The sequence below is a fragment of the Lepisosteus platostomus genome, chromosome 20, assembly GCF_059453375.1.
Source record: "Lepisosteus platostomus isolate fLepPlt1 chromosome 20, fLepPlt1.hap1, whole genome shotgun sequence".
Classification (NCBI taxonomy): Eukaryota; Metazoa; Chordata; class Actinopteri; order Semionotiformes; family Lepisosteidae; genus Lepisosteus; species Lepisosteus platostomus.
The window spans coordinates 16995876-17013679 of record NC_142630.1 but is presented as its reverse complement, the minus strand read 5'-3'; the positions used below and the strand labels follow the sequence as shown (position 1 = coordinate 17013679).

Genomic DNA, 17804 nt, shown 5'->3' with positions numbered 1-17804 from the left:
GGATGTACTGCCGCCGGAAGTTAAGGCATCAGCTGATCGCGCTGCCGCTAATGGAAGTTGCTGTTGTTGTTTTACCAGCGCAAAGAAAGAGCCGAGCAAGGAAATCTGCTGTAACAGGTCAGCACAGCCCGGGATTGCTGGAGCAGGATTTTAAAAGTTAACGTTGTACATAACTCACATACACCGGAAAGAAAAAAAAATATTTATTATATATAGCTGTAGGTCATTTTTGCTTTTACTTTGTGTTGTGCCAGAAGAGAGCAGTACTTGTATAGAATTGAAAGATTTTTTATTTATTTATTACAGAAGAACGATTGAATGTGACTTTATGCCCAGGGTAAGGGTACTGGAAACGGGTGTAGTCTTAACTGGAGAGCGTCGTGTCAGCCCGGCTCTCCCAGTATGTTTGTTTAACAACAGGGCACTGCCGGTACGCAAGACTGAGAACAAACAGCTATTTCGTAACATACCGAACTCTTCTAAAATAGTCCGTGAACATCACTGTACTGTAGCACTACATAAATAGATTAAAACCCATTTACGTTCTCTGTCCCAAGTAAACATTTGAATTTTACTAACCTAAAAAGAAGAGAACACTTTGCATTGTTTTAAAAAAAACCGCGACCTACATTCCGAATCTACATCTTTGGAGATCCTTGGCGTTTTATTTTAATCTCACGCGTAAAAGAAAGCTGTTGATTTAAGCGAAAGCTTTCTCGAGCACTCTCGAAATCCCAGGATCGTACAAAGGTGGCGAGCCGGACCGATACCCCAGCTGCCCCCTCGCCAATGCTGGATCTGGAAGTCGTTCCTGAGAGATCCCTGGGAAATGAACAATGGGAATTCGCGCTAGGTAAGCGCTCCGAGATGTTGTTGTGACGACCAATGTACAGCTCAGGATTTCTAAAACATTCTTATTACTTCAGAACTGCAGACTACCTAGCCGAACCTAGCCCAGTAGCTACCCTCCAATGGTCCGTGGGTTCTGTTATCACGCCGCCACTTGCACACGAGTATCTGTTGTGGGGGGGGGGCTGTATATGGGACTAGTCACGAGGATCTTGTTGTAAGAGCTCACCTGGCTTTAATTAAAAATTGCTCACACCTGGAGGCAATCACTTGTTGCAGTCGAACAATTGATCTGTGCAATTAAGAGACCTCTTGTCTTTCGTGGTCGAAGAGTACTTAGACGTTAGTCCTGAATTACTTCATTTAACAAATCACCTGTTTAATTGATCACAATGAATTGTTCCGTAGCTGTGGAAACCGGTGATTTGATTGTGTCCTGCAGAACCTGCTGCACTGGGGCTCCAGGTGTAAATATTGTTTGCCCAATTGTATACTTATCTGGGACTGAAGTTTACAAACACTCTTGTGTAATAAAATTGACTGTCGTTGTTTAAATCAATAGGAAAAAAGCTCTTGTGCTAACTTGATACTGTTCTATAATTGATTTATTTCCAAGGCCAGTTTCATGTTGAATGGTGTGAAAATAAATGTAACTTACATCTGTGCTAGGATGCAAGAACAGACTGTATATAGGTTTGTATGTAAAGGCCTGGGCTATTGGTTGTTAATTTCTGGAGTGGCCGTGTGTACAGGAGAATGCAATCTTGAGAGACCAGCTGTGTAAGAAACACCGGTGATCTGCTGTGTTCCCAAATGGGTGCGCACCCTATGCTCAATTTCCTGATTACATTCCCCCCGTTTCGAAACTCTCACACCTGTATCACAGGAATAACGCTGCAGCTAGGAGAGACCAGGAGGCACAGCTTCTGTAGCTAGAACCGTACAGATCAGCATGAACATCATGCAGCTGGTTCTGGAGCCCTTCTTACTAGATGCACAAAACACCTTAGGTGAAATCTCTCCTGAGGTTTCTCCTTCAGTGTGTGAGTGTTCCAGTTGTTTAAGGACTGGACACATAGTGACAACAGCACCAACATTAATGAGAAATGGTGCATGATTAATATACAAGCTTGTTTAGCCTGGGTTGGATATCCCCCAAGCTCATGCACTGTTGGAGTTCCCTGTGCCCAACAGGGGGTCCCCCACACTTCTGTCCCAGGACCCCTTAATTTTCTCACTCACATCCCAGTGAGACCGAGCATGGAGGATTCATCGCAGAGACATCAGCTTTCCAGAAGGCAATGGAATGGAGATGGAGGACTGTGGTGTAGCTGTTTCCTCATCTTTGTGTATTTGTGAGCGTAACAGAGGCTCTCCTTCATTCTGTCGCTCCCCAGTGGGACTGCGTTGTGTAGTTTTGTTAAGGGAAAGACAGAGACGTCCCTGTGCTCAGTGGTCCAGCTGTGTGGGTGCCTGGCGTGACAAGAATGCGGCTAGGTCTGCTTGCTCTGGTGTGCCTGCTGCTTCAAGCTGGGATTTATTGCTAGGGTGCTGTTCTTCTGATCAGGATTTGTGAGTGGGCAAAGGACATGCAGCTGATGGGACTGTGGGGTTTCAGGAGGCACCTGCTGGTCTGCTGGAAGGGGGTGGGGGAGGTGTTGCACTGAGACTGGGAGGAGATCACAGAGAAACTCCTGCTGTGTGTGTTGCAGGCATGCCGTTGGCCCAGGCCATTGCTATTCTGCAGAAGCACTGCCGGATCATCAAGAATGTTCAGGTTCTCTACAGCGAACAGGTGGGTACAGGGAGCAGGCACCTTGGCGCGCAAGTGATGAATAATAATAATCTAAAACAGACAAGTGCTTGCAGCCTTCTACTGCTGGATTGGTTTTTATGCTACAAAAGACAAGCCTAATTAGATGTGACACATCTCTTGACCAACTGTTAGAAGAAGCTAATAGCAGTATTCTCAGGAGTGTTTAATTTTGGTGATGCATAACTCAGTGCTGAAATTAATGATTCGGTTTCTTCCTATTGCAATTCCAGACTCCTCTGAACCATGACCTCATACTTAACTTAACTCAGGATGGAATTAAACTGCTGTTTGATGCTTGGAACCAGAGGCTGAAGGTGAGAGGGGGGGTTTTCTGGGTCTGTCTGCTCGCTTGCCTCGGTGTGTCCTGGGGCTTGATTTTTCATCCTTTCTGCTTGCTGACTTAGACATTTACTTAGGTCTGAATTTAAAACACCTGTCCTGGGTTCTAAAGTTTCTTGGTATTGTTTGAAAAATTTGTTTTGAAACATTTCTGTACCTCTGAATGACTAATTCTGCTTAATGTTTTAAATCAACAGATTTCCTGTTTTCTTAATAAAATAGCATGGTGCCTTTCCCTTTGCAACGTTTGCAACGTTTGTGGTTTGCTGTGTATGTTTTTTAAGTGGTAGTCTGTTTACATTTGTAATCCAGTGACTCTGTTTTGTCAGGTAATTGAAGTCTACGACTTGAGTAAAGTGAAGCTGAAGTACTGGTGAGTCCGTTCGTCTCTCTGATTGTGTCACGCGCTGGTTCAGAGACTGCAGTTTGCGAGTCAGGAAGGTGCCAGTGATTCTCAGATTGGTTCATCTGTAGCGATTACTGGTTTGTCAAGCAGTAAACCTGTATTTCAGATGGAACTGGCAGCGTTCTCAGGAGGTAAATGGTTTTGCTTTCACAAGCACCTGCAGAGTCCTGAGCTGTTATTTAGCTGTACCTGTGCCGCCAGCCCGTCCCCTTCAGCTGTGACTCCCCCGGCGCGCTGCTCTGTCACTGTGGCCGTCTCGGTGGCGATCCTGATGGACTCTGTGCTCCTCTCTCTCCCTTCAGTGGCGTCCATTTCAACTCTCAGGCCATCGCGCCCACCATCGAGCAGATCGACCAGTCCTTCGGCGCAACCCACCCAGGAGGTAGGAGGAGGGCTGTTTTCTTCTTTCTGTCGCTGTCCAGACTTAAAACCCCTTTGTGTGCTGCAGACTGCTGAGCATTTTGAAAATAGATTTTTTTAGTCGTCTGTCAGTACAGCCATAGGTTAATGCTTTGTTCAGGACTTGCAGTAAACATGACTGTTTCAGTCTGGAGGTGGTGTTGTTGGGGGGTGGGGGACACTGGAATTGGGGTTAGAGGTCGAGCACAGCAGACATTAGCTGGTGGCGCCTTGATTTCTATGACAATTTCCTCCTTCCGGAATGGCAGCTCAGTGGCGTTTGCTGTTTCTCAGTTTACAATGCGGCCGAGCAGCTCTTCCACCTGAACTTCCGAGGACTGTCCTTCTGCTTCCAGCTGGATGCCTGGAGTGAAGCTCCGAAGTATGAGGTGAGGCTGCAGCTCGGTACAGCCCAGGACAGGTTGGACGGGGCCGGTCCTGGTTCTGTGGTTTTGTAAATGTTTTTTGGACATCAGAGCCGCACGGGTGGTCCTACTGAGTTATGTAAAGGAAATGGATCGTCACAGCTGTATACAGCACCAGCACAATCTCAAAACTCTAGTCTAAGCCAATCATCCCTGCACCAGCAGTTAAAACTGGATGCTCTTATTTCATTTATTGGCCATAGTATGTGCCTAAAGATTCTTGGTGCTCTTTTTCAGGAAAGCACATTGTATGTTTGCGTAGCAGCAGATGGAATCATTCCATCTATTTTGTTTTTTAATCAAGGGAAGAAAAGTTTGATTAATATTTTGATGTCTGTTTCTTTTGTTAAAACCTGCTATCCCAGCAGTTCCTGAGAAGGGCGTCCCCCTGTCTTCTGTACATTTAGTGCATGGAAACGGGTGGGTGTGTGTCGGTGAAAAATCTGACACGCACATACCCACCTAGCCATAGTTATTTTGCTTTTAACAGCCTAATTTTGCCCATGGCTTGGCCTCCCTGCAGATCCCTCACGGTGCCACAGTGAAACGCATGCACATCTACACGGGGAACAGCCTGCAGGACACCAAGTAAGAGCGTGTGGCTGTGGGAGCAGGTGCTTTCAGGTGATGCACACCTGAGCACCTGTCGCTGCAGGGTCAGGTGTGCATTTCCTCCTCCGCTGAGGCCAGGCACAGGCAGAGTAGCGCCGTGTGTCTGAGCAGCTGGAAGGAGAGCAGCTTTTGCTTCTGTGATGGTGTGATTTAAATGCATTTCGATAGCAGCACCTGGGCTCAGAAATAGTCTCAATGTTCTGTTTTTTAATGTAATAGGTAAAAATATGTTCCAAGTAAAACATCTCAATTTTAGGAAGCCATGTTATTTAGCTGAGAGAAGGGCGGTTGCTTTGAAAATGATGCAATGTGATCGTGCCAGTATCCTTGAAAGCGAAAGCCAGCATCTCGTGCGCTTGGGTGCTTGTGAACTGCAGTATCTCGCGCTGCGTGCACTTTGGCTTTGTATGTGTTTGGGGATGCAGCGCGTCGGAGGCTACATGCTGCATGTGTCACGTGTTTGTAATCATGTGCTGGAGCACATATGGAATAACGCTTCTGACTGAGAAAAGCTCTGACAACCTCTCAGCTCCAGTCTTACCAGACCAGCTGCTGACCAGTACCCTCTAGAGAGCACGTCTAGGAGGTGATGAGACTGTGAAGATTTCTTTATGAAGCCCTGAGCCTCGGGGATTTGTCTGGGAACTAGTCCTGTTCTTAAACACCTGGGTTTTTATAAAGAAAGCCAAACGCCTTTCGCCTTGCAGTGCATTAACACCTGCAGACAAAGTCTTGCACAATCGTAGTGCATAAATCAAGGTGCAAACTTTGTTTCCTAGCAAGACAGACGTGTGATTTTAGAAATTTACAGTCAGTGGAGATTTGTAGCTGTCAGTCTGTTACTCCATGGAGGTTTGTACCTGTTTATTCATCATATTACATCATGTTTTTGATACCTGCTTATTTATTCAACAGGGGAGCTTAAGCTTGATCCTGGAGGAGCCCTCCTTGTGTTTTTCCTTAACTGGAAACTTGTAAGCAGGAATCTTCACAGTCTTGTTTCAGCTTTAAGCAGTTAAGAGGTGCTGCTTGAGTATAAGATTACAGAAAGTGAGATATAAAGCCAAATGTCGCAGGAGGTCACTCGTGGTCAGGGCTGGAAACTTTTCTCTGTGAGGCTGAATTTTCATATCTGCGCAGGGCGTTTGTGTGTGTGTTTACAGAGCTGATTTACATCTGTGTGTTCTGTTCCAGGGCCCCAGTGATGCCTCTGGCCTGTTACCTTGGGAACGTGTACGCAGAGTGTGTGGATGTGCTGAGGGACCGGGCGGGGCCGCTGGGTTTGAGACTCCGCCTCCTCACTGCAGGTACGGCTCTCCTGGTCCTGGCTGGGCTGTCAGCAATAAACCGTCTGGTTCCTGTCTGCTTTTGTCTGCCCTCCCCTGCCCTTCGCTGGCTGGCTGTGGTACAGATCGCTGAGACCATACCTGTTCACAGAGAAGTTAACGAACACGAGGCAATTTCAGGTTGAACAGAAGGCTTAAGAGTGGTGGTGGTTAACTTTTGCTCTTAAGTTTTCAAAATCTTTTTTTGCACTGCTGATCAAGGTCACTTCTTTAAACCTGAGATACATCATAACTATAGAATGAAAGCAGTAGAATTTTATATGTATTTGAATGTTGCACTACAATTTAGAATCCATGAATAATTACACACTTTTTTAAGATGACCTTAAAATACTTCGGTATGGTGAAACAAAGTAGTTGTATTAACTAGCCTGTGATTTATTTGTGTTTTCAGTGATTTACCTTTTAAAAAAATCCGTCAAGTCTGTCACCCCCAGAAAGGGCTTTTTGTGCCCCCAATGTGGGGGTGTGCCCCGGGTTATGAACCACAGCTTTTGAGTGATTAGTAAAGATTCGTAAAGACAGACATGTCATAGACTGTACCTCTGGTCATGGGGCTTCACCTGTTAAAAACCTTGATCATGTTTGCACTTGTATGCTGGGGTCTCTTTCTCTTCTCTGCTCTAGTGATTGTGATTTTTAAAAGAAGCCAGTTAACTACGTGATGTTTCAGAGGATTTTTACAGGAAGAGCCGATCCTCAGAGAGCGTCCTGCTAAATCAAGCTGAATCCCGAGATCTTCCGCAGTTGCACAGCCCTTGTCTGGTCTGTGTCTGAGGCAGAAGTAGCCGGGCAGGGCCGGGCCGGGCTGGGGTTGGGGTGGCTCCTGCCAGCGCTCAGCACTCAGCGCGAGTCCGTGTCTCCCCGGCAGGCTGTGGGCCGGGCGTGATGGCCGATGCCAAGGTGCGGGTCCTGGAGCGGAACATCTTCTTCGGAGACTCCTGCCAGGACGTGCTGAGCGCCCTGGGGTCCCCTCACAAGGTCTTCTACAAGTCGGAGGACAAGGTGCGCCCTTCTCTCTCTCTCTCTACCGCCCCATCATCTCCTCCCTGCGGCTTCACTCTCCGCTCTGTCGGTGTCTGAGCTGCTGGAGGGGTTTCAGCCCGTTTCACTGTCGGAAACCCCAGCACAGCTTATCTCTGGCACGGCTGCCTCTGACCCATCTCCAGACTCAAGTTACTGATGTGGGGCCTGTGGGTACAGCTCCCCAGTTTACTGTTGAGGTCCCCAACCTGTGAGCGGAAGGGATCCCCATCAGCTCTTTCTCAAGATCTCATCTGCTCTCCTCTACCGTACGTTGGCACCCCAACGGTTGACTGTGAGGCTCGTGCCAGAGCTGCTTGGCTGACCTGGAGGGGCTCAGCACAGACTGACAAATACTCATTCATAGAGAGAGGATTTCTCACACACTGGCTTGAGCTTCCTGCTCTAGTCGCCATTACTGGGGCTGGGACACTCGGGTTTTGCACTCTGGTTCTAATTCTGTGCCTCTCTGTCTCTGTTCCAGATGAAGATTCACTCTCCCTCTCCACATAAGCAGGTTCCCTCCAAATGCAATGACTACTTCTTCAATTACTTCACACTGGGAGTGGTACGGCCTTCCTGTCGCTGGGCTGGGCGTTCAGCTACTCAATGAGAACTGTAACACTTTCAGAAAGCAGACGCAGGTCTGCTGAGCTGTGGTTACTTTTACTTATGGGTTAGGGCTACATTTTGGGGCATGGGCTGTGCATTTGTGCATTAGGGTAGGACTAGTCTGGATTTGTGATGGGTTTAGGCTAATGGTAATGGTTAAGGAGTTGGTTATGGTTCAGTGTTAGGCTTAATTTCATGGAAAGGCTAGTGTTCAAATGCAGTTAGGGGCAAGGTGCTAGGTGTAGGTTAGGACTCAGCTTTGGTTAGTGTTAGTCTTTGGGCTAGGGTGTAAGGCGCTTGGTTTGTTTTGGGTAAGGGTTCTGCAGATCCTAGTTCAAAATGTCACATCTCCTTTTCTGTTTTTCTGTTGCAGGATATTCTGTTCGATGCCACTACTCACCTGGTGAAGAAGTTTGTTCTTCACACAAATTACCCCGGTCATTATAATTTCAATATGTGAGTCTCTCTTTAGATGACTACTCAAGTTTAAAAAGGTTAATATTGAACATGACTTGGTGTAATGATGTGTTTGTTTCTTTATTTCTCTTTAGTTATCATCGATGTGATTTCAGGATCCCCCTTGTTATCAAAAAAGGTCAGTGTTCTCTCAGCTTCCCTGTCTGTTTCCTCTACTCCCCTCTCTTTCAGCTGTTCCTGTCTTTTCTCATTTTCACAGATGAAAAAAAACCCACATAATTAGCTGCCTCAGCTGTTTTGGTCAGTAGTGGTATCTTAAATACTTTTCTCATCTAATCAGTGAAGTCAGTGCTTTGACTCTTGTGTTACTGGTTGTCAGCCTGTTCTAATTACCTGTCTGCTCACAGGCTGCCCCCTCACTGAGCAGTATCTTCTCAAATAAGATCTTGATTTTTCTTTTGCAGAACATGCCAACTCTCAGACTGAAGACTGCACTTTAACATCCTACAGCAAGGTGAGGCATGCCGAAAGGCCAAGACCACACCTGCCCTGCCCATCTCTGCTTTTCATGCTGAGCAGGAGTTCCACACATATAAAAAGACAGCAATCCAATGTCCTAGTGAAGTTTTATTCTCTTACCCTTCTCCCAGATCTGCATTTCTTATCTTTAACAGTGCATCCTGAAACAGATTTTACAACACAGTGCTTTAGTACGAAGTGGCTCGAGGGCTAAGGGTTATCTGTGATGGACTGGTGTTACACCCACAAGAATGCTCTTGTCTTCTCCTGTCTCAGATCTGCCTAGATTAGCTCCTCAGCCTGTGAGCTGAGCTGCAGTCACACAGGACATGAGCTTTGACCTGACAGGGTTGTATTTCAATACAGACTGAACGCACCTGCACCAGGTTGTCTTCAGTTTTCTCCGTTTGATTTTGAAAGCCTGCTGGGGTGGGAACATGTGCACAGCTGCCTTTCCTGACAGTGTGCTGGGCTCTGATGAAGGTCGTGGCCTGTCGGATGTCATATAGAATGTCTCCTTTGCCTGTTCTAGATTTTGCCATTACTTCTGTAAGTAAATGAGTGGATAAAATAAGGGAGTTGTAGAAAAAGCTCCCGTACTGCATCAGTTCCCGTAAATGTATCCCCCATGATAAATTGGGTGTCCTCTCTTGTCCTCTGTTCTAGTGGGACCAGATTCAGGATTTTCTCGGTCACCCAGTGGAAAAGCCAGTGGTTCTTCACAGGTGAGAAACCGACTCCAGCTGGGAAGGAGCTCTGATGTACTGTATCGTGAGTCTGGGGATGTCTTTGACTGTATGGATGGATGTTTGCCCGTTATGCCTTCCGCTGTTACTGTAACATCAGTTTTTTACGGGACAGGGTTGTTAGCCTTGTGCCCAGCCTCCAACATGGAGGACCTGGTGCCCAACGTGGGACACGAACCCACTACCCTGAGATTAGAGTCTCATGCTCTACCAACAGAGCTAGTCGGGGCCTTTTTTTGACTGTATGGAATTAGAATAATAATTTCCAGGATCTAAAAAGGCACTGATGTGAAATGTCCTGACTGAAGAGAAACTTTAGAAGAGACTTGTGTAGGTTAAAATTTGAAATGTGATTGTTCTGTGTTTGAAGCGAGAGAAGCCTGGGGCAGGACAGAGAGGGGTACTGGGTGTGGGGAGGCTGAGCAGTGTGAACAAGGGCAAGCTTGGGAACTGTCACACTGACCCTTGTGCTGCTGTGGAAGGGATCAGCTCATTGTATGTGACTCTTCACAGTTACCATTATTCTGCAGGTCATCTTCTGCAAACAACACCAACCCATTTGGATCCACATTTTGCTTCGGACTTCAGAGAATGATTTTCGAGGTACGTGAAAATCAGGAGTAAAGCACTGGAAGGGTGGAGCTGTAAATCTCTGTTTTTGGGGTTTTGAAGGAGAAACCAGACACAGAGACGATTGACAACATTTCAGTTTTCTGTAGCGCTGCCAGCGTCTGCCTCCAATAGTCAGTGATAATAATTATTATTATTATTATCACTGACTATTGGAGGCAGTATAAATAAATACACTTATATAGCGCTTTTCTGGACACTCCACTCAAAAGTACTTTACATGCTTTAATGGGGATCCCCTCCACCACCACCAATGTGCAGCCCCACTTGGATGATGCGACAGTAGCCAGAACGCTCACCACACATCAGCTCTCCGTGGGGAAGAGAGTAGAGTGATGAAGCCAGTTCATAGATGAGGATTATTAGGAGATTGGTAAGAGCCAATGGAAAATTTGGCCAGGACAAGAGTAGTCTTTTCAAGTCCTACTCTTTTCGAGAAACGGTTTTATGTTTCATCCGAAGGACAGCGCCTGTTTACAGTATAGTGTCCCTGTCACTATACTGGGGCATTAGGACCCACATGGACCACAGGGTGAGCGCCCCCTGCTGGCCCCACTAACACCTTTTCCAGCAGCAACCTCAGTTTTTCCCCGGAGGTCTCTCATCCAGGTACTGACCAGGCTCACACCTGCTTAGCTTCAGTGGGTTGCCAGTTGTGAGTTGCAGAGTGATATGGCTGCTATTTCAGTGTACCTTATGTGATCAGCTATATCTGACACCTGTATCTCAATGCACAGTCAGCTAAATATTCCCAATCAATAAAAACTTCTTGCATTTATAGTGCTTCACATCCACCACTGAAGAGTAACACCCACCAGGGTGATGGGAGTAGCCATTCTGCACCGGCAGCCCACTGAAGAACAGTTCAGGTGGAGGAGTAATACCATGCTTCACCAGTTGAACTAAGGGGGAGTCCAAAGTGGAGTTTAGCATGTATATGGGGGTTAGCACCTCTACTCCTACAAATAGTGCCCCGTAACATCTAATAAGCATGTTGTCGGGATCTCCTCCAAAGACCAGTAACCCTTATGCACAGTATCTCCCATCACCATACAGGCTACTTAATAACTCCCCTGAAAGCAGAATCCTGGTTTTCCTTCACCCATCCCAGCACTGACCAGGCCCAGCCTTAGCTTCTCATTGAGGCCAGATAGTGGTGTTAATGCTGCAGCCATTGTTATGCAGCTGTGCATTGGACATTTTGGATTGTGCGTCATGCAGGGCCTGATGCATACATTCGCGCAGCTATCTCGTGTCTGTGCCGTGGGCACAGGTGTATTGTGGGAACACCTTGACAGTTGAGGTTTAAGGCCAGTGTACGTGCAGCACCAGTCTGTGACCAGTAACAGTGCCCTTCCTGTTTTTTTTTCCAGGTCATGCAAAACAACCACATAGCGTCTGTGACCCTGTACGGCCCATGCAAGCCCAGCAGCCACGCCCGGGCCGCAGAGCCCCTGGCCCACTGAGAGCTGCAGCAACACTGCCATCCACCTGGAGCACTACAGATCTAGAGCAGTACAGCGTGCCTTCAATTGCTGCCACTATCATATGAGAAAGCATGACACGAGTCCTCTCACTTTTCATTGCCGCCTTTGTGACGGGCGCCTGGCAGAGTCCGATGGTAACGTTTCTCCCCCCTCCCCAACACCTCTCGCCCTCTGGGGGGAGTCGGGCAGAGGTTGGGGTGGGGAGCCATCTGTCCATGGTGCCTCCTGTTGTCTCGTTAACACGCAAATCCCCGCAGCACAGATTTCCGAACATGTCCACAAGGGAAAAAAAGACAGAGAGACGCAGGCATACATTCGCACGTAAGTTGCACATACTGAACAGTTCTCGTGAAGGTGGAGAAAGAGAGCTGAGGGAGATACAAGCACAAATGCGCTGCACTGCGCCGCGGCGATCCTGCCGGCCTGTCTGGGGGTGTAGATGAGCAGTGTGTGTGCGTGACTTCCTGAGCACGAGGCACCGCACTTCACACAAAGCTCAGCCGGCTCCGTAGTCCTCCAGGGACCAGCTGAGTCTACACACCAGAGAGGGTCTGCTCTTCACAGGCATTTTTTTAATTCAAGCTGTAGCATGCATTCTTTTTTAAAAAAAAAACAACAAAACTTTGGTTTTAACATTTGCACTAAATACACCATTACTTGAGAACTGTCTGCCGTTCACCGAGGAGAATCTGTTTCTTGGTTTTTTCAGAGAGGGGGTGTGGCAGGTGTGAGCTCGCTGTGTACAGTAATACCCTGGGCAGTGTCACTGCCGCTGTACGGTTTACTTTGAACTTTTTTTTTTTAATGCCAAACTTTTAGCCAAAGATGCTTCATCTCTTATCCCACTTGGCTCTGACCCCAATGGGAATGAACATTTGTTTTAAAACATTAAGAATGTTTTCTTTCTGTCCTTCTAGTAGGATTTTCTTTTATTCTACCCCCCCTCTGCTAGCTAGTATCATAGTCATTTATCTCTCTCATTTTTTAACAGTTATCACCACCTCATTTGTTTTAAATGACAAAAACTTTCATCTCATTTTAAATTGAATAAATAGTAGCATCTAATATGAACTACGCGCAGCCACGATTGCGTTTTTAAATGCGTGTACAGATTTGTAAATACAGCATTTTTTGTAATTTTAATGAACTGTACAATGTAGGCCTGCATTGTTTCACTGAAGTACACAAACATCAAATACATCTGGAATCGACTCAGAACCAGTACAGTATTTGCAAATTTGTGATGAGTGTTATTTGTATGAATAACCATGTGGTCTTCCCTCCTGCTCTGATATTCTAAGCTGTTTTGAACTCAGACCTTGCAGTTGTAGTGTGACACAAGTTTACCTGACTGTTCTTTGCTGTTACATTTTGTTGTTCTAATTGAAACCTGTGCTGTTTTCCTTGTATCAGTGCTTGCCGCAAGACATTTGTGCCTCTTACTTTCTTGCATAGCCTGTTTTAATTTTTTATTCAGATTAAAATGCATTAAGAGCATGTATTTTGAAATGTTAACATGTCGGGTTGTAAGTAATAGTTTATTTGTGCTCAGAAGAAAAAGAACAGACTAAGTGAAATAAAATCTGAAGAGGAGGTGCTGAAGCGTGCTGTGATACCTGCCTGTTCAGCCACACCTGGAGGGCTTGAGTGTGTGTGGGTTTTAAGGATGCCCGGGTGAATGAACTCTGCTGGGAATGAACGACCCATTTCAGTGACTTTTAGACACGGCGGTGCCCTGTCCTACCAGGAGCTGAGCTGTGGCTGCTTTCCTCCTCTTCTGCATCTCAACAATGTCTGTCTAAGGACTGGAGTCCTTGGATTGTACTTGGAAATGAAAGGCTTGGTGGGAGCACAGGTGTATCTCAAGTGCAATATTGATGTGAATGCTATGTTCACAATAGTATGCATTTTTACATTTGGGGAATACTTGGGGATTTGCTACCCTCACCTATTTCAGAGAAGGGATATCCTTATTAAGGATTGTGAACATATATTAAGGAATGTGGCGTTTGTATTTAAGGCTTGCTGAATGAGCACTAATTCATTCTGCTGATCCTGTCAGAATTATTTAAAAATTGCAGCCCAGTGGGACAGCGATCACCGCCACTGGCGCAGCAATAAACACACCCGCAGGTCCTGACGTGTGCCCACCAGGTCTCGGCCACGTCGCAGCTCGTGTCTTTATCAAGAGCGCCCGCTTCGCTTGTATCCCAACGGCCCACTGCAAGCTGCAGCTGATAAACGCAACGTTGGATGTAATAAATGTGAAGACAAAACCCAAAACATGAAGTAATGTTGGAATTCTTTTTAAGTGGAAATTTGTTATTCAACTGTATATGGGCATCTTGGCAATAGTTTAAAAACCCTTTGCTTGTTTTTATTGCTGTTAATTTAAGGAAATTTAGTAAGATCTAAGTAAAATAAAATGTAGTGGTAACAATCACCTATAAAATAAACCAAGCACCAGATCCACGGTCATTAATGAACAATTGACAATTAACAATTGCTTCTTAGTTACTGACATTGATTGTGAAAGTGTTAACTGTTAAGGCATTTGTGAAACAGAATAATTATTTTGTTAAAATCTGTCTCTCTTGCATTGATTTAAAAATGTCTCTATACTCGTTGTACTGTGGCTTTGCAGCCATGCCACTGAAAACTGATCACCAATTAGAAGAAGCTGGAGTTCCCTGGCCTTCTGCATTGTGTGTCCTCATGTGGAGCCCCCTGGCCTGGGGGTCCTCATCTTCCTTTGCCACCTGAACGGCCCGTTGGGAGCCACCCTGGCGCTGCACTGAAGCTCTGGGTCGTGCAGCAGGTTCCACATGAGCCAGATCTGCGGCACAGTGAGGCTGTGGACCACCATCAGGTCCCTGTAGAAGCAGGGGTCGAACACTTGGAGGTGGGGGGCGGCCGAGGGCTTCACGATGCCGAACGTGCGGAAGCCCCTGTGGGGCTCCGGCTTCAGGCCGATCCGCAGCAGGCACATCCCCATGAACACGTCGTCGATGGGGAACAGCTCCACCTCCTTGCAGGCCCTGTAGAGCCTCCGGGCCGTGAATCCAGACATGACGAAGCCTCCTCCTCCGGCGTACGCTGGGTAGACACCCTGGCCGTAAATGATCTCGGGGATGAAGTACTTGCTGGTTTTGGAGCGTATGGGCTGGGCGTGGTAGATAATGTCCCCAATGAAGACGTCCTGGGTGGCCTCCGTGTCCCGCAGGAGCTCCACGATGTTGTCCACGTTGACGTACACGTCCGCGTCGCCCTTGAAGATGAACTTCACGTTGGGGCAGAAGGCATCCACCCACTTGAGGAAGTGAATCTCCTTCAGCGTGAGGTTGAAGAAGGTGTCCGCAAAGTCCCACAGCAGGATGTCTCGGAACACGCGGCTCTCGTACTGCAGCAGGCGTTCCCACAGCGGGAGGGCCGTCCGGTTCTTGGGGACACCCAGCAGGAAGACGGTCCTGACCACGGCCCCACCCAAGACGCCCTCCTTCCCCCAGGTGTGGCGGACAACCTGCCGCTTGTCGAACTCGTCCGCCAGGGTCTTGACGGCAATGAGCAGGAAGGGGTCGCCGGAGCACTTTCCGGGCTGGTTGAGCAGCAGCTGGAAGTCCCTGCAGTCCTTATTCCTCAAGTAGAGCTGGAAGTCAAACGGAGGGCGGGTGAGCAGCACGGGCCCGGTTGGGCCGGTGCTCCTCTCCTCCTCTGCGGCGGGCTGGCACTCCAGTCTGTCGGGAAGCGGAGGGCTAGCCCGGCCTGCTGTCTGGCCTTCAGCCAGGGAGCCTAACAGGGCCCTGGAGCTCGGCATCGTCTTCGCAGGGTGCCAAATTCCCCAGGTTGCCGTGAAGTCAAACTGGGAGTACAGGACGATGCCAAACAGAAGGAGAAGGAAGACTGTGCAGATCACATCTCCCTTCAGCCGGACTTTCATGGTGGCCAGGTGAGAGAGTTTATAGCAGAGGTTTTGACGCACCTTAGTTATGGTCAGACAGGGCTCCTGTTGACAGGTAGGACCTTGGTCCTAAAAGCCAAACAGTCAAATGCGCAGAGCCATCTCTGCATTTGTAGTCCTGCTTCCTCTCTCAGGGCCCCTGAACGGACTGTGTAGTCCCCGGCTCTCTCGGACCGCAGGGCTGCAGCATTGGGGAAGGCAGCGCAGGCTGTGCCTCACCGCGAGAGGTCACAAACCTTCATACTCCAGCTGTTTGGGAAGAGACAGAATTAATATACAGTACAGAAGCAAGGGGAACTATAAGTCTCTAGGGGGTTTAATTTTTTTAAAGATGACTGGGGTAGGAGACTATATGAAGAAGCCAAAAACACATCTGGCTTCTTGAAATCCATTCTTGATCTCATGTGTGACAGACTTGATTCTGCTCTTTTAAAATGCTCTTGACTTTAGAAGACTAGTTAAAAGTTAGTGCCTTTAAACCTTTCTTATATTTCAGAGCTGGTTGAGAAAGAGAAAGGTATGTTAGTGCTGAGAACTGACCACAACAAGCCTGGATCTGAGACTGCAGGTCTCTCTGATTTTGCAAAGGAGAGTGTGTAATGTCACTGTTACGGCCGAAAGGAGGCCTGCAGAATGATTTGTTTCTACGGGTGCGAAGAGACAGAGGGTCAGTTCAGAGGTGCAGGAGGAGAGCTGGGGTGGACAGAAGTGCTGGAGTGTACAGGCTGGAGAAGGGCTAGGGACAGAGGCGCTGCAGTGGACAGGCTGGAAAAGAGCTGGGGACAGAGGCGCTGGGGAGCACAGGCTGGAAAAGAGCTGGGGACAGAGGCGCTGGAGTGGACAGGCTAGAGAAGAGCCGGGGACAGAGGCGCTGGGGATGACAGGCTGGAGAAGAGCCGGGGACAGAGGCGCTGGGGTGGACAGGCTGGAGAAGAGCCGGGGACAGAGGCGCTGGGGTGGACAGGCTGGAGAAGAGCTGGGATGCAGTGGGTACTGGACTGCTTTTCTTCATGGAGACATTTGTGGCATTTCCTGTTTATATCACATTACAGCGAGCTCTCAGATCCCCAAACTTGGACATCGCTTAGCATGCAGACGTTGTTCTATCATCATAGCTGGTTTCCATCTGAAGTGGTGCCCCTTCCCAGATTTTCTCATTCCAAACACGAATTTATTAAAATTAGCATTGGAATCGTGTTACGATTGGAAGGAGGGTGGTGAAAAAGCAAAGGCTTTAAAATGTTCCAACTGATAAATGTTAAGAGAAGCTAACCTTCCCAATTCCCAGCTAACCGTTAACAAAACAGATGATCGGCGAGTGACCTCTGATCAGACTGGGGGTTCTGTAAACTCGTTTCTAACGGTGATGAAACCGAGTTTATATAGTTTATATATGTTTTACGGCCCGACACGAACGGATGGCTCAGCTGCCTAAGAAACGCAGAAAGGAGGACAGCGGGTCGGTAGTGAGAGAGGCCGTTAACGGCCTGTTTTAGGAGCTACTGCAATCCAACAAAAGGGTTTAAAAAGTAGTTTCTACGCGCAAGTCGGAAAGTGGAAAATTCTGCAACAGAACAGCTTACGCCGACTAGAGCTCTCAGGCGCTGCTGCAGAAGTTTGTGAAAAATCACAGAATCGAAAAATCCCAAATTTTCTCGCTGGACCGCTCGACAGACCAACGCGCGATCATCAGCGACCCTCGCCATCTAATTAACGCGTCGTCAACTCTGTTTAACACTCACCGCATTCAGAGGGCGACCAGCCCACGCAGCTGTGCGACTCCACACTACTGTGCCCAACATCTGGTTTCAATTAATGGCACTGCAGTCAAACAAGGCAGCACACTCAGCACTGCTTGAGACGGTGTCGCTGGTTTCTGGAGAAACCTAACACATGAGCAGAACACTAGGCTTGCGCCACACCTACCGTGATTTTTTTTATTTAATCACACCCCCTTCCCCAGCTGAAGCGCTTGGCTCCAGTGCAGATGTTTCGGGGCTCACGTGACTCCCAGTCGGCCCCCGGAGCCAGATGCCAGCGCAGCAGACCGGAAGCCGGCGGGCGCAGGAGCGCGCTCATCTGCGGACCTGCCCGGCCCGGCCTCCTGCTCTCCAGGCAGAATGTGCTGCCCTGCACGACACGCACGATACATCGCACACATGTCGAGTGGGATTTCTGCACTGCTTTAAAAAATGACGTATAAGGTTTTAACGTCATAAC

The 17804-nt window shown here is 47.8% G+C and overlaps 2 protein-coding genes across 4 annotated transcripts; one reads left to right on the top strand and one right to left on the bottom strand.

The window, feature by feature from the left end:
• Positions 1-17: 17 nt before the first annotated feature.
• Positions 18-13909, top strand: phaf1 (phagosome assembly factor 1). Of its 3 annotated transcripts, XM_088614397.1 has the most exons (17): positions 37-117; positions 739-853; positions 2562-2644; positions 2896-2979; positions 3334-3377; positions 3713-3792; positions 4104-4198; positions 4725-4822; positions 6041-6153; positions 7064-7197; positions 7700-7783; positions 8201-8283; positions 8379-8422; positions 8709-8758; positions 9430-9488; positions 10040-10112; positions 11513-13909. In XM_088614397.1, exons 2-17 carry the CDS (start codon positions 790-792, stop codon positions 11603-11605), a joined length of 1281 nt encoding a protein of 426 aa, XP_088470523.1. In that variant the 5' UTR covers positions 37-117; positions 739-789; the 3' UTR covers positions 11606-13909. The 3 variants fall into 3 exon arrangements, with proteins under 3 accessions (XP_088470524.1, XP_088470522.1, XP_088470523.1); XM_088614398.1 differs by having other exon boundaries at positions 18-853; positions 4758-4822; XM_088614396.1 differs by having other exon boundaries at positions 18-853.
• Positions 12234-17499, bottom strand: b3gnt9 (UDP-GlcNAc:betaGal beta-1,3-N-acetylglucosaminyltransferase 9). Its single transcript, XM_088614399.1, has 2 exons — positions 17327-17499; positions 12234-15833 (listed from the first exon to the last, which is right to left on the bottom strand). The coding sequence occupies exon 2, from the start codon at positions 15561-15563 to the stop codon at positions 14340-14342; it is 1224 nt and encodes a 407-aa protein (XP_088470525.1). The 5' UTR covers positions 15564-15833; positions 17327-17499; the 3' UTR covers positions 12234-14339.
• Positions 17500-17804: the final 305 nt, after the last annotated feature.